The sequence below is a fragment of the Patagioenas fasciata genome, chromosome 2 (assembly GCF_037038585.1).
Source record: "Patagioenas fasciata isolate bPatFas1 chromosome 2, bPatFas1.hap1, whole genome shotgun sequence".
Lineage (NCBI taxonomy): Eukaryota > Metazoa > Chordata > Aves > Columbiformes > Columbidae > Patagioenas > Patagioenas fasciata.
In genome coordinates this window covers 169,057,397-169,083,339 of record NC_092521.1, presented here as the reverse complement: position 1 = coordinate 169,083,339, position 25,943 = coordinate 169,057,397, and the positions used below count along the sequence as shown (strand labels likewise).

General features: G+C 64.8%; 3 protein-coding genes across 3 annotated transcripts; 2 read left to right on the top strand and 1 right to left on the bottom strand.

Moving 5' to 3' along the window:
• Window positions 1-642: 642 nt before the first annotated feature.
• Window positions 643-3,497, bottom strand: LOC136098365 (tigger transposable element-derived protein 3-like). Its single transcript, XM_071805463.1, has 4 exons — window positions 3,476-3,497; window positions 3,266-3,365; window positions 3,039-3,167; window positions 643-2,923 (listed from the first exon to the last, which is right to left on the bottom strand). Exons 2-4 carry the CDS (start codon window positions 3,297-3,299, stop codon window positions 1,167-1,169), a joined length of 1,920 nt encoding a protein of 639 aa, XP_071661564.1. The 5' UTR covers window positions 3,300-3,365; window positions 3,476-3,497; the 3' UTR covers window positions 643-1,166.
• Window positions 3,498-3,758: 261 nt separating this feature from the next.
• Window positions 3,759-12,402, top strand: LOC136099138 (zinc finger protein 783-like). The gene is made up of 6 exons (XM_071805465.1): window positions 3,759-3,898; window positions 4,054-4,452; window positions 5,238-5,364; window positions 7,323-7,436; window positions 7,605-7,715; window positions 9,529-12,402. Exons 1-6 carry the CDS (start codon window positions 3,875-3,877, stop codon window positions 10,446-10,448), a joined length of 1,695 nt encoding a protein of 564 aa, XP_071661566.1. The 5' UTR covers window positions 3,759-3,874; the 3' UTR covers window positions 10,449-12,402.
• A 3,545-nt stretch (window positions 12,403-15,947) lies between these two features.
• LOC139827309 (zinc finger protein 783-like) lies at window positions 15,948-24,782 on the top strand. Its single transcript, XM_071805462.1, has 6 exons — window positions 15,948-16,312; window positions 17,131-17,505; window positions 18,616-18,742; window positions 19,399-19,512; window positions 20,343-20,597; window positions 22,426-24,782. Exons 1-6 carry the CDS (start codon window positions 16,289-16,291, stop codon window positions 23,520-23,522), a joined length of 1,992 nt encoding a protein of 663 aa, XP_071661563.1. The 5' UTR covers window positions 15,948-16,288; the 3' UTR covers window positions 23,523-24,782.
• Window positions 24,783-25,943: the final 1,161 nt, after the last annotated feature.

The window sequence follows — 25,943 nt, the reverse complement described above, 5'->3', positions numbered from 1 at the left end:
GGCCCCCCACCCTAGACACCCCAATGGGCACCTTCTGCCTGTCCTTACCAGGTGTGTCCTCACAGCCACCGTCTGCCCAAACCCCCAGTGTGGCCCCAGGCACCTCTGCTCACCCTTCCCTTGGGTCCTGGCCAAGGTCCCCCCCTGGGGGGTTGTGAGGGCACCCCTGGGTGCCTCAGGGCTGTGGGGACACGCCCGTCCCCATCAGGGTACAGCCCAGCTGCCCGTGGTTCTCCATCCACATGCAGGGGGTTGGCTCCATGTCCTGTGCCACCTTGGGGACGCTGGTGTGGCGGGGGGCAGCAGTGGCCGCCGTGTGTCAGGGACAGGGTGCCCAGGGTGCCTCTTGGGCACAGTCCCACATCCACGGGGGGCTGTGCAGGGACCCCCGGGTGCACAGGGGTCGTCAGCCAGGTCCCCACTGCCCACAGGCGCTGCCCATGGCCCTGGTACCCGCGTGGGGACAGCGCATGACGGGGTGTGTGGGGGCCCAGGAGTGACGCGGTGTCACCAGGCCAAGGGGTCCGTGTCCCCGAGGAGGGGAACGGGAGCTTTGGAGCGGCCCCCGCCAGCACCAGGGGCTCTCTCCACCTCATGGCGGAGATTGAAGGGACGTTAAAATAGGACAACCACCACTTGTGCTGCGTTTTGCTGAATTCTGCCTTTTTAATGCCTTGTGCAAACCTCTGGGCACCTCATGGTGACAACAGCCAGTATCACCCGGTACCCCAAGCCCTTGTGGGAAGGAGCTGCTGCCCCCAGCATGGGGACACGGCAGCACCACCCCATGTCCCCCCACCCCAGCACACACAGCTACCCCACTCAGGGCAAACCCCCCCAGGGCAGCTCCACAACAGCTGCTGCCTACAGCCGCCCCCGGGAGGAGGTTTTGGCAGTGGGTTCGTCCCCCAGCGCTGCCACCGCCAGCCTCCGGCACTGCCCCGAGGGGTGACATCCAGAGTGTGGTGGCTCTGCAGCCCTCACACACGGTGCTCCCCACTGGGCACCCGCTTTGCCCCCAAGCTGCGTGGACCCACAGCAAACCTCACGTCACAACTCACGCAGCACCGCCGCAGGGGACAGTGCCAGTGTCTGGTGACAGCCCCAACGAGCACCGATCCCCAGCATGGGCACCAGCAGGCCCAGGCGTGTGCTGGCTGCTCTGCTCACTGCTGGGGAGGGGTGTCCCCGCTCAGGGCTCGCCCGGCGCTGGCCGACACCATGTGCACCACGTCCTCCAGCTCGTAGAAGGCCTGGAAGAGCTCTGGCGAGGTGGCCCGGCACTCCAGGTACCGCCGCAGCGTGGCCAGGCTCCCCCAGACCTCCCGCTCCGAGGGGCAGGGCTGCACCGCTGCTGGTTCTCCCATGTCCTCTGCCATCCCCTCGTCCCCGTCCGCCGGCTCCTCGTCGCGCTCCAGCTCCTCGTCCATCAGCGTGCGGTGGTCCGGCTGCTCGTGGCCGAACGCCAGGGCCTCGGCGTCAGGGCTGATGCCGGCGGCGCGGAAGCAGACGGTGATGAGCCCTGCATGCACGTCGCCCCAGGCTTGCGCCAGCATGTGCAGGACATCCAGGAGGCTCGGCTGCCCCGTGCTGCACTCCACCGGCGGCCACCGCAGCAGCCGCCGCCGATAGTGGCCCTTGAGGTCACTGGTGATGCCGCGGTCCAGGGGCTGGGCCAGTGCGGCAGCCGGTGGCACGAACACCATCCTGACATTGGAAAGCTGGAGGTACGGGTGCGCCTCGTGCTTGGCGAGGAGGAGGAGGATGCTCTTCCCCCGCCGCCGCATCCCCTCGTTGAGCTCCTGCAGCCACTCGGTGAACAGCGACGCCGTCATGGCGGCCAGGCTGCCGGCACGGTAGCTCCAGGGCATCTGCCCCAGGTTGACTGCACGCAGGCAGCGGGGCCGGGGGGTCTCCCCCACCACCCGCAGTGGCACCTTCTCCGAGCCGTCGGCGTTGGTGCAGAGCAGCAGCGTCAGCCGGTCGCCGGTGCTCTCACCGGTGGGGTAGACAACCCCCGTCTCGCCACAGGCGTAGATCTCCGAGGGCGCGTAGCTGCGGAGGAGCCCGGGCAGCACCGTGCTGGCCCAGTGCTCAGCTGTGGGCTGCTCCGTGTCCTCCTCCCCTGCTGGCGGCTTCTTGCCGGCGAGGCTGTGGCAAGCCCCGAAGCGGGGCAGCCACGCACTGCTGGGCTCTGGCTCGGGCCGGCCCGGTGCCCTGGCGAGCGGTTTGGCTGTGAGCGGGAGGAGGGGGCCTGTACCAGGCAGGTCGGCGGCGCGGGCGCCCTCCACCCAGCGCAGCAGAGCAGCCTCGAGGGCCGCATCCTTCCCTTCCCGCCGGCGCTTGCGCTCGGGGTCACCGTGGCGGTGCCACTCGCTCAGGATCCGCTCCCTGTTCTTGATGATACGGCAGATCTGGGGCTGCGACACCCCGAAGCGCTTGGCCAGCTCGTTCTGCGACACCTTGGGCCCCTCCAGCATCTCCAGCACCCGCACCTTCTCCATCAGCGACAGCTCCTTCCGCTCCTTCCGCGGTGCCGCTGCCGGGCCCCCCTCCGCCAGCCCCGGGGCCCGGCCGTGGCTGCCCGTGGCTGCTGGCTCGCCGAAGCCTCTCCCGCAGCGGCCGCAGGTGTAGCCGTGCTCGCCGCCGCGCTCCCGCCGGTGCCGCACCAGGTCTGGCTTCTGTGCGAAGCCTCGGCCACACTCGGCGCACTCCCCGGGGCGGCAGCGGCGGCTCTCCGGGGCGGGGGGCGGCGGGGCGAACCCCCCGTTAGCGGGCCCGGGCTCGGCGATGCCGCAGTAGGTGCAGCCGTGCTCCCGCAGCGGGCCGGGGAGGTCGCCGGGGCCGGTGAGCGGGGCCGGGGGGCAGCCGGGCGGTGGGGACACCCCCTCCTCCCTCTTCACCTCCTTCCCCAGCCAGGGCCCTGTGGGGACGGGAGCGCGTTGGGGTCACCCCGCGCCGGGACCCGCCCACCGGTTCGGCGGGACCGAGCCCACCCCCCGCCCCGCTCCCGCCCGGTTCCCCGGTGTCCCGCTCACCCTGAGAGGGGCCGGCGGGCGCCGCGTGCGGCCCGGGGCTCCGGTGCTCCCCGTAGGGCCCCCCCGCCGCCGCCGCCGCCTCCCCGCGCTCCACCTCGGCCAGGATGTCGGGTTTGGTGACGGCGAGACCTGCACGGGGACAACGGGAGGGGCGGCCGGTGATGCCGCCGGTGATCCCCCGTGGGGATGGGGACACCGACGGTCCCGCGGTGATCCCGGAGCCTCACCCAGGGCGACGGGGTGGTCCCGGTCCTCCTTCATGGCACCGGCCCGATCCTCGGGGAGAGGCGGCGGCTGCTCCCAGCGCTGCTCCCGGCGAGGCCTCACCTGCGGGAGGGGCGGTGAAGGATGCGACGCAGCGGGACGATGGCGACAGGCCGGCGGCGAGCCCGCCGAGCCCCGCGGTGCCGGTGCCGCTGCCGGTGCCGCTGCCGCACCTGGGCCAGGCCCCGCCCCCTCCCGTCCGCTCGCGCCCGGCGCAGCCCCGGCCCCGCCCCCGGCCCGCGCGCTCCCGCTGCCGCTGGCGGGAGCGCGCGCACGGGCACGCCCCGCCCCGCTCTACCCAGCTATTGGTCCACCACCAGCGGGCGCCGCGCGGATTGGCCGAGCCGCCACCCAATCAGCGCGCGACCGGGGATGCGGCGCTGACGGCCGCCCCTTCTCGATGAGCGGCGGTCCGCCCCGCCGCTAGGTGTCGCCGCGGCCCCGCCCGCCGCCGCTCCCAGCGTGCCCCGCGCTCTCGGCATGGCCGCTCTGCCCCGCTGCTGCTGAGGAGGCGCCGCCGCTACCCCCGCCCCGCTCCGCTCCGCTACCCCCGCCACCGCACCCGCTGGGCCATGGCCGACTGGGCCCCCGCTCAGGTAAGCGCCGCCGCCGCCTCCCCGCACCCCCTTTCCCCCGTAGCCGCCGCCCCCCGGCCCGGCCCCGTCTCCCGCCCCCCCGCGCCTGAGGCCTCTTGGCCCCGCTCCCCCCGCGGCCCGGCCGGCGGACCCAGGCCCCATGTGTGCGCCCACAGGAGCTGGACTGGAGGATGGAGTCGCAGGAGCTGGCCCTGGAGCAGCCGCTGGCCGCCCCCGAGCAGAGCCCCGGCGCCGAGCCCGAGCCCCCGGCCGCGGAGCTCTCCCTGACGCTGGTCACCGAGATCCAGACCGTGGACAGGAAGGTGGACACACAGGCCGCCCAGCTCATGAACCTGGAGGGCAGGATGAGGATGGCGGAGACGAAGCTGATCGGCTGCGAGAAGACGGCGGTGGAATTTGGGAACCAGCTGGAGAGCAAGTGGACGGCGCTGGGCACCCTCATCCAGGAGTACGGGCAGCTCCAGCGGCGCCTGGAGAACATGGAGAACCTGCTGAAGAACAGAAACTTCTGGATCCTGCGGCTGCCCCCTGGGGCGAAGGGGGAAGTCCCCAAGGTAATGGTGTCCCCTGTCCGGTTGTTTTTCTGCATGTTCCCCGTGTTCACGATACAGCTTCCCAGCGGTGGTGTCGTTTTGGTGAGAGGTATCACCAGGGGCACCGGAATCACCTCAGTGCTCACAACGGCGGTCAGAGGGTCAGGAGGATCAGCTTTGAGGTGCTGGAGCGAGTGGAGAGAAGGGAACAGAGCTGGTGAGGGGCTGGAGCACAAGTGTGATGGGAGCGGCTGAGGGACCTGGGGGGTTCAGCTGGAGAACAGGAGCTGAGGGGAGACAGGGACACAAAGAAACGGCCTCAAGTTGCGCCAGGGGAGGTTGAGGTTGGATCTGGGGAACAATTTCTTCCCCAAAGGGCTGTGGGGCATTGGAACAGGCTGCCCAGGGCAGTGCTGGAGTCACCATCCCTGGAGGGCTGGACAGACGGACAGGAGGTTCTCAGGACATGAGGCAGTGCCGGGGGTGGGGGAACAGTTGGACTTGAATATCTTGAGGGGCTTTTCCAACCAAACGATTCTCTGATGAGCGCAGGTCCCCTTGTGTTAGTTACACACAAGGCTCAGCCCCGTGTGCCCACCTGGGTTTGGTAACATCCCCAGTTCCTCTTCAGAGGCTGAAGCGCTCAGAAATTAAGTGAGGAAGAGTCTGTGCCAGGCGCTGTGTGCAGGACGTCACCCGCGTGGAACCGTCTTGTGCAGCCCTTGAGGATTTTGAACGATAAAACATCCCCTGGGTGTTTTCTTCAGGAAACAAAACAACCTAGCGTACGGTGCCTCTAATTGCAGGTCCCCGTGGCGTTCAATGACGCTTCGTTTAACTTCGAGGAGGAGGATTGGAAGAGCCTGAACGAGTGGCAGAAGGAGCTCTACAGGCACATCATGAAAGGAAACTACGAGGCTGTCATCTCAATGGGTAAAGATGAGCAGGGCTTCGGCTGCCGCAGGTTTTCCCAGACGGGAACCGCAGCTGCACCTGCAGGACTGGGGAGTGGGGAGGGTGTGAGCGGTGGGAATTAGTTCAGTTTGACGGTGATGGATGTCACGAGTGTCACCGCAGTGACCATGGCTCCCTGATGGTCTCTGAGTGAGCACCTGGGTTGTGAGGAGGAGTGAGAGGGGAGAAACCGTCAGCACAGGACACACATGGAGCTGCTGGAGAGGGGCCAGAGCAGCCCCAGGAATGACCCGAGGCTGGAACAGCTCTGCTGGGGACAGGCTGAGAGAGTTGGGCTGTTCAGCTGGAGAAGAGAAGCTCCGGGGAGACCTTAGTGCGGCCTTTCCAGACTTAGAAGGGGCTGATAAGAAAGATGGGGACAGACTTTTGAGCAGGGCCTGTTGTGACAGGACAAGGGGTGATGGTTTAAACTAAAGGAGGAAGATTCAGGCCGGACATGAGGAAGGAATTGTTCCCCTGAGGGTGGTGAGAGCCTGGCCCAGGTACCCAGAGAGGTGGTGGATGAACCATCCCTGGAGACATCCCAGGCCAGGCTGGACGGGCTCTGAGCAACCTGAGCTGGTGAAGATGTCCCTGTCATGGCAGGGGTGGCACTGGGGGGCTGGGAAGGTCCTTTCAACCCAAACTGTTCTGATTCTGTGGTTTGAAGACGGGGAAGGGGGAGTTCATCACGCGAAGCTCCCCAGATCCACTGCGCTGGGTGCCTCCGCCCACTCGCCGCTCAGCACCTGGCAGCAGAGGGGTGTCCTGCCCCCCAGCTTCCTTCCAGCCCCCTCTGTCCTGTCCCCCCTGCTGCTCAGCCTTCTGTGGGGGAGAAACGTGAGGTTTGGCAGGTGCATCCGTGCTCTGTCTGACCGCGGCCTCAGCCCAGGAACGTTTCTTGCGCAAGCGGTTGCGATATCTGCTCCTGTATTGCCGGGGAGAAGCAGCCGGCTCAGGGCAGCGCATTCACAGCCGAACAAGCGTTCTCTGCTCGCTCCATCCCGTCCTGGCTGCAGGGATTCCCTCGGGCGGACACGTTCCCTTCGCAGACACCTGCGTGTTGGGAGAAATGATTTTGCCGTGGCTGCACACCAGTGGTAGAGCGACGGCTCCTCCCTGTGCTGTGCAGGCCCAGTTCTGGCCTTTTGTCCTGTTTTGTTTTGTTTTTCACATTTCTTCCTCTGTTTTTTGGGGTGTTTTTGGACAGAGGTTTTCTGCCATCCCTGTGCCAGGGACAAAGCTGAAGGATGAATAATGCCCACCCCATTCTGTTTACAAACCAATCCAACATCCTGTGCTGGAGGCGCAGGAACGCCCCAGTCCCGCCGAAGGGGATCTGTGGATCTGAGCTTAGATTCTAAGCCTGAGCTTAGAAAAACCTACCTGTGCTTCATCTGAAGGTTTCCTTTGAGCGATGAGGTTTAGGGGTTCAGCCCTCGCAAAGGCGAACGGCTCCGCAGCGGTGGGAACGAGCGCCCAGAGCTCGCGCTGGTTTGGAGATGAAGTTTTGCGCTCCCCGCCCCGGGAGAGATGGTGACTGTCCCCTTTCCCCCACCCACGTCCACGAGCAGCCGCTGAGTCGGACGAGTGGGACGGAGCGGCCCTGGCTGGAGGGAACCGCCTGGGGAGGGCACTTCCCCCGCGGCCGCTGTGACAGCTCTGCCGCTGTCCCCGAGCTGGAGTCCCCTTTGCAATGGATCTGCGGACCTTAGCGGAGCGAGGAGGAGGAAGGAAGCCTGGAGGTAAGCACGGCCGCGGTTCCTCCTACCCCAGGGCCCGGGTGAGCGGTGCAGAGAGCAGCTTCTTGAGCCTCTCCTTCTGTCCCCGTCACCTCCAGCAGCGCAGGAAGGTTGTTGGGCGAAGGCTGGAGAGTCTCTCCCATGCGAGGGCGAAGGAAACGCTCTGATCCTCCTTGTTTTTTCTTTCATGTGCAGATGCTGCCATTTCGAAGCCCGACCTCCTGTCCCGCATTGAGCAAGGCGAGGATCCCAACGTGGAGGATCAGGATGACTCGGAGGGAGGAGAAACCCCCACAGAGCCCAGCACCGGTGAGCCACCCGGGTCCTGGGCCTTGGCGGGAGGTGACGAGCGGACACGTGGCTGGCAGCGCTCTCCTGCTCGTCTCTTCTGTTGCTTTTCTTACCCGATGTGACCATCTCTCCTGAAGTAAAGCGGGCGCGAGCGTAAACTCCTGTTGTTCTCTCTGTTGCACGCAGAGTTTTCCTTTCCTGGTCCCGACGACAGCTCGTGGAGTAAATACGAAGAGACTCTGGTCGAAAGCCACGAGGGCTCCGAGGAAGAGGAGAGCATGGAGGTCCCTGGTAGCTGTGAGTGATGGCGCAGAGCTGGGCCCCGCGCTGCACAGAGGGAGGCGGGCACAGGTTTTTGGGGTTGCCCGGGTGAGCTGCGCTCGCAGGGGGCTCTGCCGGGCTCCCCTCGGGGCTCAGGGATGGCAGCCGAGGCAGGCGGGTCCACACATGGCGTGGGCAGCAAAGCTCTTGAAGTCTTTTCCACAGATGCGTAAAGCGATATTTCTCCCAGCTTTCTCTGTCAGGCTGCTTGTGGCGCAGCACAAACCGCGCCCTTGTCACCGCCCATCGCTCCGGGTCCCTGCTCCGGAACATGGGGGCTTGTGAGCCACGTTGGGACGCGTCCCTCGCTGGACGGTGCCTCTGGCTTCCCGGCCCCGTTCTCACAGCAGCTCAGCTCTTCTGGCCGATGCTGTCCCAGAGCTTCAGCCTGACACAAACCAAGCGGCCTGTTTTCAGGCTGCATGTTTAGATATCCAGTGAAGGGACGAGCAGACAAAGAGCCCTGTGATAGTGCTGAGCAGTCTGCTCTGGGTGCACAAATGCTCGACACAGCGTCATCCGTGGTTTTCAGCCCTTTTTTCCATGTCCCCAGGTCCTTCAGGCGCTTTTCAGGGTCCTTGGCAGTCACTTTGAGTTACCGTTTATGCCATGGGGCATCCTCTGGCAGTACAAGCCCAGAAGAAAGAGAGGTTTTATTCCCTACTCTTCATTTTTCTTTTTACCTTTCCCCAAACCACGTTTTAAAGACCGGTTCTGCTTTGCCTCCTGCTGAGGAACACGCTTTTTGTGTAGCTCTGTGTGGAGACCTTGTCGTACTGTCTGAGCTTTCCCAAGGAGTCTTTATGGGTGATGTGGATGAGGGGATGGAGCGCACCCCAGTGAGGCTGCAGGCACAGCGGGTTGGGTGGGAGTGTTGATCCGCATGAGGGCAGGAGGCTCCACAGAGAGATCTGGACCAGCTGGGTCGATGGGCTGAGCCCAGTTTTCTGAGGGTCACCAAGGCCAAGTGCCAAGTCCTGCACTGGGGTCGCAAGAACCCCATGAACGCTGCAGGCTGGGAAAGCACGGCTGGAAAAGGACCGGGGGGTGTTGGTGCCAGTGGCTGAACATGAGCCAGAGTGTGCCCAGGTGGCCAAGAGGCCACCAGCATCCTGGCTGGGACCAGCACTGGGGTGGCCAGCAGGCCCAGGGCAGTGACCGTCCCTGTGCTGGGACCTGGGGAGGCCAAACCATGAATCCTAGGGACAGTTCTGGTCCCCTCACGCCAAGAAAGGCCTTGAGGTGCTGGAGCGAGTGGAGAGAAGGGAATGGAGCTGGTGAGGGGCTGGAGCACAAGTGTGATGGGAGCGGCTGAGGGACCTGGGGGGTTCAGCTGGAGAACAGGAGCTGAGGGGAGACAGGGACACAAAGAAACGGCCTCAAGTTGCGCCAGGGGAGGTTGAGGTTGGATCTGGGAACAATTTCTTCCCCAAAGGGCTGTGGGGCATTGGAACAGGCTGCCCAGGGCAGTGCTGGAGTCACCAGCCCTGGAGGGCTGGACAGACGGACATGAGGTTCTCAGGACATGGGGCAGTGCTAGATTTAGGTTACGGTTGGACTCGATGAGCTTGATGGTCTTTTCCAGCCTGAATAGTTCTATAATTCCACGTCAAAGTCGTTTGGCTTTGTTTCCATTCCTGTACTGCTTAGGTAGCTCTGAGCGGGGACTGCAGCCCCGTAGTGCCCGGTGCGTGTGACCCAGAGGCCACCTCTGCCCTGAGAGCTGCAGTCTAAATAATGAGGCAGTTCTTATCTCAAAGAAATGACACGAATGTCTCTGCTCCGCCAGATGAACAGCAGTGTGACGAGGAAGATCCCGAAAGCCTCAAGCTCTCCGACTCCTTGTCAGGAAAGTGGGAAGAAGTTTTCTCGAGCCCGGAAGAAGAGATGAAGCCAAGCGGCAAGAACCGCAGCGGATCGGCCCCGCAGCAGAGAACCACGACGGGCAACGGGCTGAGGCGTTCCGCTCGCCGGGGGAGGGACTTGGCCAAGAAGGACGTTCCCGAGGACGTGGCCGCGGTGGAGGGGCCGTACATCTGCTGCGAGTGCGGGCAGAGCTTCCTGGACAAGGAGCTCTTCACCGCCCACCAGAAAGCGCACGCCGAGGAGGAGGCCTGCACGTCGCTGGAGCACGGAGAAACCTTCCGGCAGAAACCCAAAGCCACCCCTACGAAAGCCCAAGGGCCCTCCCGCTCCAAACCCTCCAAGCGCCCCGACGGGGAGAAAAGCTCCGGTTTCAAGTACGGCTTCGTCCGGCACCAGGTGAACAACACGGTGGAGAGGCCCTACACCTGCTCGCAGTGCAAGGAGAGCTTCAGCCTGGAAGTCAGCCTGATCCTGCACCAGAAGCTGCACACCGGGAAGGGCGACGGCCCGCTGACGTGCACCTACTGCGGGAAGGACTTCCGAGACCTCTCCAAAGCCATCCGGCACCAGCGCATCCACACCGGCGAGCGGCCCTACCAGTGCACGGCCTGCGGCAAGAGCTTCATCCGCCGCGACCACCTCATCAAACACTGGCGGGTCCACACCGGGGAGACCCCCTACCAGTGCCCGGTCTGTGGGAAGCATTTCCGCTACAAAGAGTCTCTCAACTGCCACCAGAAAATCCACTCCCGCAACCCGCAGCCCATGGAGGATTTGCAGCACAATCTGGAGTCGGGGACCCAAACCAGCCATCTCTGCGTGAAAAAAGAAACTAAGGAGTAGCACCCGGCGGGGGCCGGGCCGGAGGCGCTCGCGGTGACGGTAACGGTCGAGCAGGTGGATGTGCAGCGTGGTGGGAGGTGAACTCGTATCGCAGCTAATCCATGTGGTCATGCTAACCAAGCCCGCTTTGTCGAAGCAGCAAAGCAATTCCTCTTAAAAAAAACACAAAAACTCTGATGGGGCGGCCCAGGCACCTCTTGGACCCCGTGGGGTGACGTGGGACTTCCCCGCAGCCCGGGCGCGTCCTGGCCGTCCCGACGCAGGGTGGGATCTTCGCCTGCAGAGAAGAACCCCGGGCGATTCTCCGGGGTGCGTATTTAGCAGGTGTTTCCCCACCGATCTTTGTGCATACTCGGAGTGACGAGCTTTCGCTTTCTTCTTTCCGCTCCTTTCACACCGCGAGCTGGAGGCGCCAGGGAGGGCAGGATGGTGCCGGTGCCCGTTCCCGGTGCCCGTTCCCAGTGGCGTTCCCGGTGCCGCTCCCCGGCGCCTTGTCGCGTTTCCAACGGCAGCGCCGCGCTGCAAGGCCAGGGCTGGGATGAACCACGTGAGGCAGAAAGGTGGGTTAGGGGCACGATGTAGGATTTGTCAGAGGCGGAAAAGCCGAGAGCGGCAGAGAGCGAGGTGAGGAGAAGCAGGTGCAGGAGGAGAGCTGGGCAGGGGAAAGGGCCGAGGAGGAGGGAAGGGCACGTGCGGAGGCGCAATTGGGCCGCTCGCCCGCGGAGGACGCGTCTCTGTGCTTTGGAAGGATTTTTCTGGTACCGGCCGCGCTGTCGTTGCCCTCGGCCCGAGGGAGCGGAGCCGCTGGTCCGTCACACGGACTCCTGTCAATGAAGGCGATTTTATTGCTATTTTTTAACTGGGTTTGGTCTCACACTCAGGTAAGTCAGATGAGTGAAAGCAACTTCTCCTAACCCCTGTAAAGAGCTGTTTGGTTTTTAGTTTATCTAGAAGTGGTATATTATTATTATTATTATTATTATTAATTATTATTATTATAATACTACAAGGAAATGCGTGACACTATATTCCACAGTTGATCTAAAGCACTTAAATGTATGAGATAACTGACCAGAGTTTTTCCCGATGTCTGTGTAAATATTGGTCGAGTTCTCGGAGCTAATTGCTGTTGTTCCTGAGGTGGCTCTAAGTGGTGTCTGTGTGTCGTCAGCTGCTGGTTCGTGCTTGTGTTTTGTAATAACTTTTGTAAGTCTGTCAATACAGTGTTTTTCCGTTCCGAAGCCCGCCTGGGCTGTGTGGTCGCAGCCCCGCTCCCTTCGCCCCCCTCGCTGTTTCGTCCTTGCTCGCCCCCCGCGCCGTGACACCTGCAGCACCTTTGCCCAGCACCCGGCTGCTGTTTATGAGCGTTTTCCAGGTAATTTGCAGAACTAATGAGCCGCACAAGCCGAGCGGGCTCTGCTCAAGCCTGTTACCGTGTGTGCTGAGCACCCGGGGAGCCAGGGCCGGCAAACCAAGCTGCTCGGCGCGGCTGCGGGGCTGCTGTGGCCAATCTTCGGCGTTTGGGCTTCGTGTTTTTAAGCTTTTTCTCTGCTACCGCGACGGCTGGCAGCAGACTTTGGTTTGACGTGAGGATTATGTACTGTGGGAGGTTGTGGTGGTGGCCGGCGCTGCTGTGGGACAGAGCGGGACCATCCGGTGCCGGGACAAGCGCCGGCGCGGCTGCGGCTCCGGGAGCGCATGGACTGGCTGTGGGGGTGAGAAGAGCCCTGGAGCTCTGCCGAGGGTGCAGCCGCAGCGCCGGGGGTTCGTCTCTCAACGGACGGCGCGTTCTGACAGCCCGCAGCGCTGGAGGGACCTCGGCAAACGGGACCGGGCTCGTTCGTGCCCATCGGAGCCACCGAGCCGGGCTGCGCTGGGTTGGCATTGCCGCTTCCTCGCTCGCACGTACCCAAACTCTTTGTACCGGGGCTGCCAATAAACTGTTCCTGCCAGGCCTGGCCCCCGGGCAGCGCCCCGGAGCTTTGTCTCGCTGCGCCGGGGCCCCGGGGGACACTGGGGACGCAGGGCTGGGGGGGACCGCGGGTGCCCGTGGTGTCCCAGGAGGGTCCTGCCCTTGCCCAGCAGCGCGTCCCCCAGCGCTGTCCCCAGGGGGTTTGTACCCATCATGTCACCCCCACCTGGCCCCGGGGCTGTGCCTGGTGGGGGGGGGTCACCTCTGCCTTGGGAGGTTTGTGGAGGGTGCCTGGCGCAGCTCGAGCACCCCCAGCACCCGGTGTCCCACCTGTCCCCACATCTCTGCTCGCCAGTGTCCTGCACTGCATGGGGGACACGCTGCACTTCCAGGAGCTCTAGGAGCTGGAGCGGGGACCCCAGGGCCGATCCCCCCGGGCAGATCCCACTGTGCTCCAAGGAATGGGGAGGCGGGGGAGGGGACAAAGCATCGATCCAGCGCTCAAGCGCAGGGTGACGGCTGCTGGCGGCAGCAAGGCTGAGCACATGGAGACACCGTAAATACCCACGTATGTACGTTTATGGTGTGTACATGAGCTGTGGGTATGTGTATATATATATATATACACACATGTACATACATGGCCGGGAACCCAGATCAGACACGCAGCACTTGCATGGGCACAGCGCCAGTGGCTGCATCCTGGTTCCCCTCCGCCTGATCACAATGTGGATCCGCTAGTGGGAAATAAATATGATAAATATAGATAGATCTAGATAAACAAATATAGAGGTATCTCCACATGTACAGCGTGGGTCCCTCCCAGTTTGGCTCAGCACCCCCTCTGCCCTGGGATCCCAGTCTCCCCAGTTGCACTGGGACAGCTGAGTGCCAGAGCAGTGACCCCTGTCCCAAAGCTGCTCCTGGTGTCCCCCCATGGCTCCCTGGGACAGCCCAGGGGGGCCTGGACAGGGGGTCCCTAATTCGGGTCCCCGCCCGTTGTCGCTCCGGTGTCCCCCACACCGCATCGCCCCTCCCTGTTTCCACAATCCTGAGGGTTTCCTGCCCTTCCCGTGCTCTGTGTCACCCGCTTCCCCCCATTGTCACCCCGTGCCGGGGGTCCCCGAGGTCAGGACCGGGAGCGGGGCCGGAGGAGCTGCTGCCACGCACGGGGTGCGGCCGGGGCTGCGGGAGGGGACACGGCTGCACCCGGGGGGGACAGAACACAAGGGACGGGATGGTGTGGGGTGGGATTGGGTGGGGATGGGACGGGACAGGATGAGATGACATGGGACAGCATGGAGGGGATGGGATGGAATGGGATGGGATGGGATGGATGGGATAGGATGGATGGGGTGGGATTGGGTGGGAATGAGACAGGATGGATGGGATGGGACGGACAGGGTGGGATTGGTTGGGGATGGGACAAGGTGGATGGGATGGGACAGGGCAGGATGGGGTGGGACAGGATGGAACTGGATGTGACGGATGGGCCAGAAGGGCACGGGTGGGATGGACAGGGTGAGACAGAACAAGACAAGACAGGATATGACAGGATGGAATGGGACAGGGTGCACTGGGACAGGACAGAATAGGACTGGGAGGGCTGAGCCAGGATGGGCTGGGACGAGATGGGACAGGATGTGCTGTGATGGACAGGAGGGACACAACAAGACTGGACACGACATGACAGGATGGGGTGGGATGGGATGGGACAGAAGTGGACAGGGTGCAATGGAACAGCATGGATGGGACAGGACAGGGTGCGATGGGACAGCGTGGATGGGACAGGACAGGGCAGATGTGACAGGATAGATGGGATGGGACATGACAGATGTGACAGGATGGATGGGACAGGACAGGGTGCAATGGGACAGGGTGGATGGGACAGGACGGGGTGCAATGGGACAGCATGGATGGAACGGGACAGGACAGATGGGACAGGACAGATGTGACAGGATGGACGGGGCGGTGCGGGATGGTGCAGGAGAGAACGTGACCGAATGGGACGGGGGGGGCCATGGAGGGACCGGAGGGCTGGGGCAATCGGTGCCTCCCCGCGGAGCCCGGCAGCCCCGGTCCGGCGGGGGGTCCCGGGGGGGAGGGGGTGTCGGTCTCCATGGCGACCCCGCCCTCCGGCCGCCATTTCACGGGCCCGGGGGGCCGCCGGGCGCGGGCGGGGCCGGCAGGGGGCGCTCGCGCAGCCCCGGCCATGGCGGCGCCCGACGGGGCGGGCACGGGGACCCCCGGGACCCCCCCGGAAACCCCGGCCTGACCCCGGCTCCTGCCGGGCCCCCCGTGTCTCCCCAGTTCCCTCCAGTTTCCCCCCGGTGCTCGGGACTCCCCGTTATCCCCAGTCTGCCCAGTCCCTCCCCAGTTAACCCGCACAGCGCCCCCAGTTTCCTCAGCTCCCCCCAGTTCTCCTGCCAGTCACCCCTCAGTCCTCCCAGTCAGCCCAGTTACCCTTCAACAGTTCCAGTCTCCCCAGTTACCCCAGTTACCCCTAGAACAGCTCCAGTCTCTCCCCAGTTACCCCTCCAACAGCTCCAGTCTCCCCAGTCTCTCCCCAGTCAGTTCCCCCTGGGGCTGCCCCAGTTACTCCCAGATCCTCTCCAGTTTCCCTCAGCTCCTCCCCAGTTGCCCCTGGTCGTTCCCCAGTTCTCCCAGTTCCTCCAGTCCTTCTCCAGTTCCCCCATTCTCCCCCCAGTTCCCTCCAGTCTGCCCAAGCCCCTCTGCAGTCCCTGCCAGATCCTCCCCACTTCCCCCAGCTCCTCCAGTTACCTCCAGTCCCTCTCCAGTTACCTGCAGCTCACCCCCCGTTTACCCAGCCCCTTTCCAGTTACTGACAGCACCTCCCGATTCCCCCCAGTCCTCCCAGCCCCTCGAGTTACACCCAGTCCCTCTCCAGTCCTCCCCAGTTCCCCCCAGTCCCTCCCCAGTTCCCCCAGCTCCTCCAGTTACCCCCAGTCCCTCTCCAGTTCTCCCCAGTCCTCCCCATTATCCCCAGTCCTTCTCCAGTAACCTTCCATCTATCTCCCACCAGTTACCCCAAATCCTCCCCAATTTCCCCCAGTCCTCCCCAGTTGCCCCAGTTCCTCTCCAGTTGCCCCAGTGCCTCTGCAGTACCCCCAGTCCTCCCCAGTTGCCCCAGTTCCTCCCCAGTTGCCCCAGTTCCTCTCCAGTTGCCCCCAGTGCCTCTGCAGTACCCCCAGTCCTCCCCAGTTGCCCAGTCCCTCTCCAGTTCCCCCCAGTGCCTCTGCAGTACCCCCAGTCCTCCCCAGTTGCCCCAGTTCCTCTCCAGCCCTCCCCAGTTCCCCCGGCCCCTCCCTGCTCCGTCCCCCCCCGCCCCGCCTTTCCCCAGTGCCCCCCAGTTTCTCCCAGTCTCCCGAGTTGCTCTGGCAGCCCCGCGGGCCCGATCCCGGACCCCCCCCCCCCACCCCCCGGTGTGTTCCCGCGCGGCGGGGCCGGGCGGTGCCGGCGGGGGGGCCCCGACGGTGGCGCGGTGATGCCGTCGGTGCGGCAGGGGGCGCTCGGTGGCGGCGGGTGGCCCGCTCCGCCCCGCCCGGCGCGGCCCCCGGCGCGGCCCGCGCGCGGCGGCGGTGGCCCGCCCGCCCCCTGCCGGCTCGGCGGGGCAGCGGCGGGGCCGGAGCGCCCAGCGCGGAGCGGCGGAGCCGGGACCCGGAGCCGCGCTCGGTCTCTCGCCGCCGCTCCCCCCCCGCCCCCCGGCCCCGTTCCCTTCCCTCCCCCGGTCGGGTCGGGCCGGGCCGCGCCCCGCCCCGCCGCACCGCCCCGCCGCGCCCCCGCCCCGCCGCGCCGCGCCACCCCGGGCCCAGCCCGATGCCCGGCGGCGGGCGGAGGTGAAGCAGCGAGCGGGCGCTGGATCCTCCCGGCCGCGGCCCCCGGGGCCCCGGGCAGGGAACAAAGGGCCATGGCCGAGGGGGCTCCCGCTCAGGTAAGGACGCCCGCCGCCGCGCCCCGCCCGCCCGCCGCGGCTCGCGGCCCGGCCCGGCGCCCGAGGGCCGCACGTCGGGGCGGGCCGCGCCGTCGGGGCCGCGGCGGGAGGCGGCGGGCGGGGGCCGGGGGGCCGGCGGGGGCTGTCAGCCAGCGGGGCCGCGGCCGCCCCCCGGGGGGACGGGCAGGGCCGGGCAGGGCCGGCGGCGGCGCGGGCGGCCCGGGGGGGCGGCGCGCCCGGGCCAGGCCGGGCCGGGCCTCTGCGGCCGGCGGCGCCCGAGCTGCCGTCGGGGCCCGGGCCTGCCCGTCCCGCCGCTCCCCCCGCCCCGGCGACCGGGCCCTGCGGGTCGGGGAGAGCCCCCCGGCGCCCCCGAGACAGAGCCCCGCTCCCGGTGACAGAGCCCCGCTCCCGGTGACAGAGCCCCCCTCCCCGGTGACAGAGCCCCCCCTCCCCGGTGACAGAGCCCCCGTTCGCGGTGACAGAGCCCCCCCTCCCCGGTGACAGAGCCCCCCGCCCCGCTGATGGAGCCCCCGCTCCCTGGTGACAGACCCCGCGCCCAGTGACAGGCCGCCCCCCTGCCCGTGTCACCGCCCGGTCCCCATGGCGACGGGGCGTCCTTGTCCTGACAGCCTCCCCGGGGTGTCCCATCGCCGTGCCCATGGCAACGGGGCTCTGCTGTCCCCTGTCACCTCCCCAGCGTCACCCGCGGTGCCCGGGCTGTGGGACACTCACCCCAGCAGGGACACGGGGACATCCCCGCCCCTCTGGCTGTCCCCGTGTCCCCGGGGGCGCCCTGACCCCCAACGCTGTGCCCGCAGGAGCCGGTGCTGCCGCCGCGCTGCCCCTCGCCCCCGCGGCCCGAGCGCACCTCGGAGCGGGAGACGCAGACGGCCGAGCTGTCCCTGACGGTGGTGGCGGCCGTGCAGGCGGTGGAGAGGAAGGTGGACTCGCACTCCACCCGCCTGCTCGACCTGGAGGGTCGGACGGGGATGGCCGAGAAGAAGCTGATCGACTGCGAGAAGACGGCGGCGGAGCTGGGGAACCAGCTGGAGAGCAAGTGCGCGGCGCTGGGCACCCTCATCCAGGAGTACGGGCTGCTCCAGCGGCGCCTGGAGAACATGGAGAACCTGCTGAAGAACAGAAACTTCTGGATCCTGCGGCTGCCGCCGGGCAGGAAGGGGGAAGTCCCCAAGGTAACGGTGTCCCGGCTCTGCACCCAAAATGCTCCCGTGGGGGGCAGGACGGGGAGATGTGGGTGAGCGGGGACGGCCCCGGCGCAGGTGAGGTCACTTGTCATTGGGAGCTGGAGGCAGCAGAGCTGCCGCTCGTGTCTTCCCGGCATCTCCTGCGGTGGGAGATGGACCCGAGGGGACGTCCCCCCATCCTCTGGCCGGAGGTTTCTGTTCTGCATCACCGCGCTGTGCACCCCGGGAGCGATTCACTCTAATGAGAGAGAAACCCTGCAGATTTGATGGTTCTGTTACCACCCTGGTGCTGCCCTGGGGGTCTCCTGGGCTGGGGAAGGAGCAAGCGGGAGCCTCTGGGATTTGGGGGGACACGATGGGCTCCCTGCGCTCGCAGTTGGGCTGAGCCGGGTGGCAGAAGGACCCCACCATCGACATGGGGCTCATAGCTCCTTTCCACATCCCACTCGCTGAAGGGTTTGCAGATGGGACGCGGCAAAGCAAACGTTCCTGCTTCATCAGAGAGAGCGGAGGGGTCTGGAGGAGGGGGGGGTTCAAACCCTGACACCCCCTTAGTGAATCAGGGAGCAGAAGGTGAGCAAAGTCCAGCTCCCACATCCTGGATTTATCCCTAGAAATCATCACTTGGCAAACAGGCTCGAAGCCAGCAGGCACTTTGCACACAGGAACTGAGGAGAACTGGGAGCCCCTCAGCCCAGGGAGGGTTTTCCCCCGAGTTCTGGGGTAATTGAATCTGGGGTTTTACGTCAGCTCATCAATAGAGATGAGATCCAGCCCTAATGCCCGGTTTTATCTCCTTCGCGCTCCCTCCAGGCGGGCGCAACCCCGGTCACCGCTGCCGGTGCGGGACCGAGAGCAGGAGGTCGGTGCCGTTTGGGGAAATCGCGGTCTGGGTTCATCACCAGGAGCTGGCCGCTTGCCTGAGACCTTTCATCTCCTAGAAAGACGTGTTTGGGAGTTGTTTTAAATATAAACCCCAACTTGTTGATGGCCTTGAAGCAGCTGGAGCCCGGCAGGAGCTGCTCGCGCTGGAGATAACGCGCGGGCTCCGGGGGAGGGAGGCGGCCGTGACAACCCCGGTGCTCCTTGTGGTCGCAGGTGCCGGTGACGTTTGACGACGTGTCCGTCTACTTCAACGCCAAGGAGTGGGAGAAGCTGGAGGAGTGGCAGAAGGAGCTGTACAAGAACGTGATGAAGGGGAACTACGAGTCGCTCATCTCCCTGGGTAAGGACGGCGGGTTCCCCAGGGGTCCTGGCTGCCCGTGGGTTTGGGCACCTCCTGACTCCTCAGATCCCCTTGAGACCCAGGTGCCCCATTTTACATGGAGAATTGAGAGCACAGGAGGTTGCGGAGCTGCCAAAGCGGCTCGCAGCCATTACTGGGTGAAACACCAGCCCGTGGCTCTTGGAAGGGCTTCCCGTCCCCTCCTGGGTCTGCAGCGGTACCGGCCCACGCTGCCCTGCAGAGGAAACCTTTGTGGATGGGAACGTTGTCCGATGGGGTCTGAGCTTCGCTCCTTTGGGGCATTTCCTGCAGAGGCCGCAGGGGAAATTCTGGCTCTGCTGGGGCCAGAGGTGAAATGCTTGTGGCTTCAGGAGAGCCAGGGATTTGACTGAGAAATTCTAAAGCCCCGCCAGAAAAACACGCAGGTTGGGTTTCTACTCTTAGGCGGCTCCTCTGTGTGTGGCACCTCGGCTCCTGCCGCCGTGAATCTCTGCTCCAGGGTCCCCCCCTGCCCACAGCACCCGCTTTTCTGCCCGCAGCCCCTCTGTTCGTGTTCCTGAGTGTCTTCCCCCTTTCCCCCCGGCGCTGGGGGGAGGTAGAAGCCAACGTTCAAATTTCCTGTGCGCTAATCCCTCCATCCCTCCGTCTCTCAACAGACTATGCAATTTCCAAACCCGGCGTTCTGTCTCAGGTCGAGCAAGGAGAGGAACCGCGGGTCAGGACCGAGCAGGACTTGGAGGAGAGCGAGATCATGACCGATGCCACCGCAGGTGAGAGGGGTCGCGTTCGGAAGCGCTGCAGCAGGTGCTTCCAGGCGCTGTGCCCGAGGAGGCTGTCAGGAGGAGCCGTGCAGGTTTGGCTGATGAGAGATGTGACGTCCAGGTACAGCTCAACACATAAACCAGGGCAAGCGGAGCCTGGAGAGCCGGGCGCTGTTGGCGAGGGAAACGTCTGCAACCAGAGCGGGTCCTCAGGGAGCCGGTGTGCCCAGCAAGAAAGGGGGATTGGGGCCCATTGGGAAAACCCCAGACATGCTCCCCAGCCTCTCTGGTTGTGCGGGGGGTGCCCAGGTTTGTCCTTGGAGCATCTTCCCCGGGCAGGACAGCCGCACCCGTCCTGTGCGCAGGGACCTGTGGTGCTGAGGGGCTCCTCCAGAGACCCCAAATCCCGCAGCGACTCCTCTGAGATAAGGGGGGCTGGTGGGGAGATGAGGTGTCCTAGAGGGGATGGCGTCAGCTCCACTGTGGGTCTGTGGCTCCGGCTGCAGACGCGGGGTCACTCCAACCTTGTGCTCTCGATCACGAGGGTCACGAAGTTAAATGGGGACCAGTGGGAGGAGAACAATGACCTGCTGGGAGCTGCCAGCGCAGCGCTGTGCCCGGGGTGCGGGGTGCTGGGCTGCGGGCGCCGCCACCCTGTGCCTGCGGAGGATCCCGAGCGAGAGGCAGTGGTAGGGCAGGGATGGCTGAAGGGAGAGCAGAAGCGTCGGAGCCAGCGAACCCCACTGCGGGATCAGTGGAGCCGGCAGGGACCGTGGCGAGCGGTGTCTCGGTGGCGGCTCCGGGACGTGATGACAAACGTGAATCTCTCTTTGCTGCAGCTGGCATCAGGGTTGTGATCAAAACGGAGGAGCTCCTTCCCGAAGACAGCCCCGAGAACGCCGAGCTGCGCGGGATGTCGGGGCAGTCGGAGGGCAGCTTCCAGAGCCCGGACGAGGAGGCCGCCTGCGAGAGCCCCTACGGCTCCGTGTCCCCCCCGAGGGACCTGCCGGGAACCAGCCTGGGCGACTCCTCCGAGTACGGAGCCGATTTCAACGAGATCCAGAGAGTGATCGTTCACCACGGGAGCTGCACGGGTGAGGCTGGTGGCTCGTCACGGGGGCTGGGGCCCAGGAGGGGCTGCGGCGGGTCAGGCAGGGCTGGGGAATGAAAGGAAAAGGTTAAATCCCCCCAGAGCTGGCACCAGAAGGAAAGTTTCTGTCTGCAGCACCCTCAGGAGTAGCTGTGAGACCTGAGGCTGGGAGGAGGAGGCAGCACACACGTGGTGGACATCAGAACGTGGTCTCTGACCTGCTCCAGAGTGAGCGAGCAGCGGCCGAGTCCTCCATGGGTTTGGAAAGCCCTTGTTACACATGGAGATGGAGGGAAGATGTGCCCCAGTGAGCCCCTGCTGCCAGAACCCCACCGCTGCAGAGGGCAGGACGCTGGCTGAGGACTCCCTGGCTGGGCACAGATACGGGCAGGTCCCGCAGACCTGTTTTCCATAGGAAAGCGTGGAGATGCGCTGGTGGGAACGGCGAGTTGCTTGTGTTCTGACAGCTTTGCAATGGTGTAACACAAACCGGGAGACAGGCTCGGGCTCTTGAGATTCTCCTCAACCCCGTCTCGGGATCCTGTGGTCTCCTGATGGTTTTCCAAAGGAAAGCAGCCAAGCCACCCACATTTGAGAGCCGGCACGTCAGCTGCCGCACGGGACCCGGCTGGCGGGCTGAGCCGGAGCTGCGGGTGCTGGTGGCCACAGCTCGACCAGCGATAGCCCCGGGTCCACGCAGGGCAAGCTCCTTGCTGCGAGCACCTGGGAACGCGGGTTTTCCCCGCTGCGGGGGCAGAGCCGTGGCTTTGGTGCGGCCAGGGAGAGCGTGGCTGCTCTTCTAGGAAAGCTCATAGGCCCGGCTCGGAGTCCAGTGGGGGTGACACGCAGGGGACCCCCTGCAGGCACACCAGGGGACCTGCGGTGCGTGTCCCTGCTGGGGCTACTGTCACCAAACTAAGACACCAGGTCAGCTCTGGTGTGGCTGGTGCGCGGGTGGACCCTGATGTGCGTCCGTCTGTCCCACCGCTGTTTGTTTCTGGCAAGGACGGGGTTCTCCCCGTGCCCTCTTGTGGGGACGCCGAGGGATGGGGACAGCCCCCAGCAGGGACAGGGACAGTCCCCAGCAGGGACAGGAGCAGTCCCCAGCAAGGACAGGGACAGTCCCCAGCAGGGACAGGAGCAGTCCCCAGCAGGGACAGGAGCAGTCCCCGGCTGAGGGGCCGGCAGCCCGTGCCGCGTTTCCGTCGAGCGGTGCCGTGCCGGCTGCGGGGAGCGTTGCTGTAACCCAGCGAAACGGCAGCAGATGGAGCTGCTCCAAAACCACTCAGCTGCCCGAGCCCTCGCAAATCCATGGCCCTTTTGCCCCACCCTCTCATCTTGTAGCATTGTGAAACTGCTATGAATTAGTCTGTCCAGGAGGCCGTTTGTCTGTCCTCCCCGTTTGGGGGTGCACGGGCTCGCCTTGCCTCTGCAATAGGACATGGTCACATCTGCGTGGCCGTGCAGAGCAGGTGGGTGCGAACAGCTGCAGAAGCCCATGCAGATGTTTCTGTAGCACCACCCAGGTGTGGAAAATAATGGCCTCAGGTTGCACCAGGGGAGGTTGAGGTTGGATCTGGGAACAATTTCTTCCCCAAAGGGCTATGGGGCATTGGAACAGGCTGCCCAGGGCAGTGCTGGAGTCACCATCCCTGGAGGGCTGGACAGACGGACAGGAGGTTCTCAGGACATGGGGCGGGGACAGGGGTGGGTAATGGTTGGGCTCAATGAGCTTGAGGGTTTTTCCAACCGAAACGATTCTGTGATTCTATGATAAAAGGCCGCCCTGTCCCACGCAATGACCCTAACGCTGGTCCGGTTTTCCCCCGCAGAGGACGGGGTCGTGATCAAGACGGAGGAGGAGGAGGAGGAGGAAGACGACCCCGACACCCTGGAGCCGTGCGCCATGTTCTCGGGCAGGAGCGAGCCGCCGCCGTTCCCCGGCCACGAGCCCGGGCTGGGCCGCGAGCCGCAGCGCAGCTCCAAACCGCAGCCGCGGAGCCTGGCGGCCGCGCGCGTGGGGAAACCCCCGGCCTGCGAGAGGGACCCCGCCGAGATGAAACCGGCCCTCGCCCAGCAGCGGAACCGCACCAGGGAGAGGCCCTACATCTGCCCCGAGTGCGGGAAGAGCTTCATGCTCAAGATCAACTTCATGATCCACCAGCGCAACCACCTCAAGGAAGGGCCCTACGAGTGCCACGAGTGCGACCTCAGCTTCCGCAACAAGCAGCAGTTCCTGCTGCACCAGCGCAGCCACACGCGCCGCGGCGTGGGGGTCCCGCGGCGCCCCGAGCACGGCCTCAAGCCCCAGGCGCGGCCGCCGCCGCCGGGGAAGCCCTACAAGTGCTCCGAGTGCGAGAGCAGCTTCAGCCACAAGTCGAGCCTCAGCAAGCACCAGATCACCCACGTCGGGGAGCGGCCCTTCACCTGCGGCGAGTGCCGGAGGAGCTTTCGCCTGCAGATCAGCCTCATCATGCACCAGCGAATCCACGCCGGCAAGAACGAGATGGCTTTTCTCTGCCCCCAGTGTGGGAAGAACTTCACCCGGCCCTCCCACCTCCTGCGGCACCAGCGGACTCACACCGGCGAGCGGCCCTACCAGTGCAGCCAGTGCGAGAAGACCTTCAGCGAGAAGTCCAAGCTCACCAACCATTACCGCATCCACACCCGGGAGCGCCCGCACGCCTGCGCCGTCTGCGGGAAGGGCTTCATCCGCAAACACCACCTCCTGGAGCACCAGCGCATCCACACGGGCGAGCGGCCCTACCACTGCAGCGAGTGCGGCAAGAACTTCACCCAGAAGCACCACCTCCTGGAGCACCAGCGGGCGCACACCGGCGAGCGGCCCTACCCCTGCACCGAGTGCACCAAGTGCTTCCGCTACAAGCAGTCGCTCAAGTACCACCTGAGGACGCACATGGGAGAGTGAGGGGCTGCCCACGGCTTCCTCTCCCTCCCCTTCCTCCCTCCATCCATCCCTCCAGCCCTCCTCCTCCTCCTCCTCCTCCTCCTCCTCCTCTGCTCATCTCTCCCTCCATCTCCCCGACCCCTCACCCCCGGCTCAGGGCATGGACATCAAGGAAGCTTTGTGTGGTAGCGCCGCTGCTCTGGTTGGAGACGGCTAGGTTGATTGGAAATAAATTAATTAATTAAAGCAAGCTACGCGCGGCAAAGTTCAAAGGTTCTATATATATAAAATTAACAGAAGCGGCTGATTTAGGGGGAATCCTCACCATCAGAAAAAAAACAAAACAAAAAGGCAAACAAACCGACAACAAAAGCAACCTGTACAGGGTGTTTTGCCGGAGTAGGACTCAAAACTGCTTTTTCAATCTACTGTTGGGGTTTTTTTTAATAAATGTGGAGGAACTTTTTATTTGATAAGCAAACTTAGGATCGCCGAGATATTTTTTGGTTTGTTTCCATGCTCTGTGGGCCCATCCCGGCACAGCCACTTCTGCCCGGGAGCTGCGCGGAGACGCCGCCCGGCCCGGCTCCCGGGGCTGGACGCGGCGGCCGCTCCACGGCGCGTGTGCCAAGGAGCCAGGGAGGTGAGTACGAACCAGATAAGGTGGCGAGGAGGTCTCCGCGTGTCTAGAATCGAAGCGCTGATAGGTGCCTGCCCGGCTCTCGGGGCTGTGACGCACTCGTGGATTATAGAATAAAATACTAGTTGCAGTAAAAGAACCTTTTTCTGGTAGGACCCCATCAGCAAGGCTCCTCCAAACACTCATTTCTAGCGGTTCGTCATTCCGCAGCGGCAGGCGTCTTCCCGGCCCGAGAGCTGCACCGACGGCACCAACGACCGGTTTGTAGGCGCGGGGTCACGATGTACCTGCGCACGGGACGTCGCCGCCTTCAGCTGCTCTTCTGCTGGCTCTGGAAAAGCCTCGGCCAGGTCGGGGCTGCCCACGGGGACCGTCCGGGGTCCCTCGCCGTGCCGCTGTGGTGTGTTGGTCTCCTCGCTGTCGGTTTGAGCTCCCGTCTCCGCGGCTCGGTTCTCCGCAGTCCCGGCTCACCCCGGTCGCGGGTGCCGGCGCTGGGCTGTGGCTGCGCCGGTGCAGCCGAAGGGCCGTGGCGGTGACGCCAGCTCCCCGTGGCGCACACCGGGCTCCTGGTGCCGTGCGGGAGCCGGCGTCAGATCTCGTGTTGGATGGTGGCATCAATAAACAGAGCGATGATGGGAGAAGTTGTCGGGACCTGTTAATGCCTTTGTAGAACCAAAGTCCTGGCTGCAGGACTTAGTGGGTCCGTGAGCGCCTCCTAAATTTGGAATTTACAGCCTCTTTTGTGCTAGAAAGCACCCGAGGCCAGGTGGAGCTGCCGAGAGCCGCTGCCGGTCCCCACCGCAGAGAGAAGCATTTTGGGGTTGCCAGTGCAGGCTCCAGCCGCGGATCCTGCGCTCCCGCTGCCGGGGGTGTTTGACACTCCCTGGGACAGTTTGGGGGGTCACGTCACACACACAGGCTGGTGTGGGTCAGACGTGGCCCAGGCTGGCGTGGGTCAGACGTGGCCCAGGCTGGCGTGGGTCAGACGTGGCCCAGGCTGGCACGGGTCAGACGTGGCACAGGCTGGCGTGGGTCAGACGTGGCCCAGGCTGGCGTGGGTCAGACGTGGCCCAGCCTGGTGTGGGTCAGACGTGGCCCAGCCTGGTGTGGGTCAGACGTGGCCCAGCCTGGTGTGGGTCAGACGTGGCCCAGGCTGGCGTGGGTCAGACGTGGCCCAGGCTGGCGTGTGTCACACATGCTGCCCGGGGGCTGGTGTCCTGGGAGGGAGGTGCTGGTGCGGGACACGCGAGCCCAGCTGCCCCGTCCCCCCGGCAGGGCTAAATGCAATTAAGGGAATAAAGAAATTAAAGGCAGAACTGACTGGTTCTCAGTAGCTCGTATTCATCACGCTGGCACCGCCACGGGCCTGGCAGCATCCTTTTTCCTAAAAACTGAGAGATTCAGGGGGTTTTGACAAAAAAAAGCCACTTAGGGGTGTTTACTAGCCAGCTGCTGGGACCTGTTGGGGAGCCTCGGTGATGGGCAGCCCCTTGTCACCCCGGTGTGGCCAGGCTGGCAGTGCCCGCGCTGTCCCCGGTGTCCCCGTGCTCTGCATGGTGACCACTCTGCCCGTCGTGCTCCTCGCCGACCCCAGCGGCACCGGTGGTGCCGGGGTTTAACCACGGCCAGGTGACCTGCAGCGGCTGGAATGTCAACAGCGGTGGAACCGCAGCTCCCGCAGCCGGGGTACGGCACAGCCGTCCGCTGGGACGGACTCCGGGGACTCGCTGTGACAGGGAAGCAGGCAGAGGGGTGGCAGAGGCTTTTGGCAGGGCGGCAGCCGCCCAGGGAGGGGGATAATT

Coding starts and splice junctions, on each gene's coding strand:
- LOC136098365 (XM_071805463.1), bottom strand. CDS start 3,299: ATGAAGGAGGACCGGGACCACCCCGTCGCCCTGG. Junction 3,168..3,265: donor GGACCACCCCGTCGCCCTGG/GTGAGGCTCCGG, acceptor GTCCCCGTGCAG/GTCTCGCCGTCACCAAACCC. Junction 2,924..3,038: donor GCCCGCCGGCCCCTCTCAGG/GTGAGCGGGACA, acceptor CCGTCCCCACAG/GGCCCTGGCTGGGGAAGGAG.
- LOC136099138 (XM_071805465.1), top strand. CDS start 3,875: ATGGCCGACTGGGCCCCCGCTCAG. Junction 5,365..7,322: donor CGAGGCTGTCATCTCAATGG/GTAAAGATGAGC, acceptor TTTCATGTGCAG/ATGCTGCCATTTCGAAGCCC. Junction 7,437..7,604: donor CCCCACAGAGCCCAGCACCG/GTGAGCCACCCG, acceptor TGTTGCACGCAG/AGTTTTCCTTTCCTGGTCCC.
- LOC139827309 (XM_071805462.1), top strand. CDS start 16,289: ATGGCCGAGGGGGCTCCCGCTCAG. Junction 16,313..17,130: donor CCGAGGGGGCTCCCGCTCAG/GTAAGGACGCCC, acceptor CTGTGCCCGCAG/GAGCCGGTGCTGCCGCCGCG. Junction 18,743..19,398: donor CGAGTCGCTCATCTCCCTGG/GTAAGGACGGCG, acceptor GTCTCTCAACAG/ACTATGCAATTTCCAAACCC.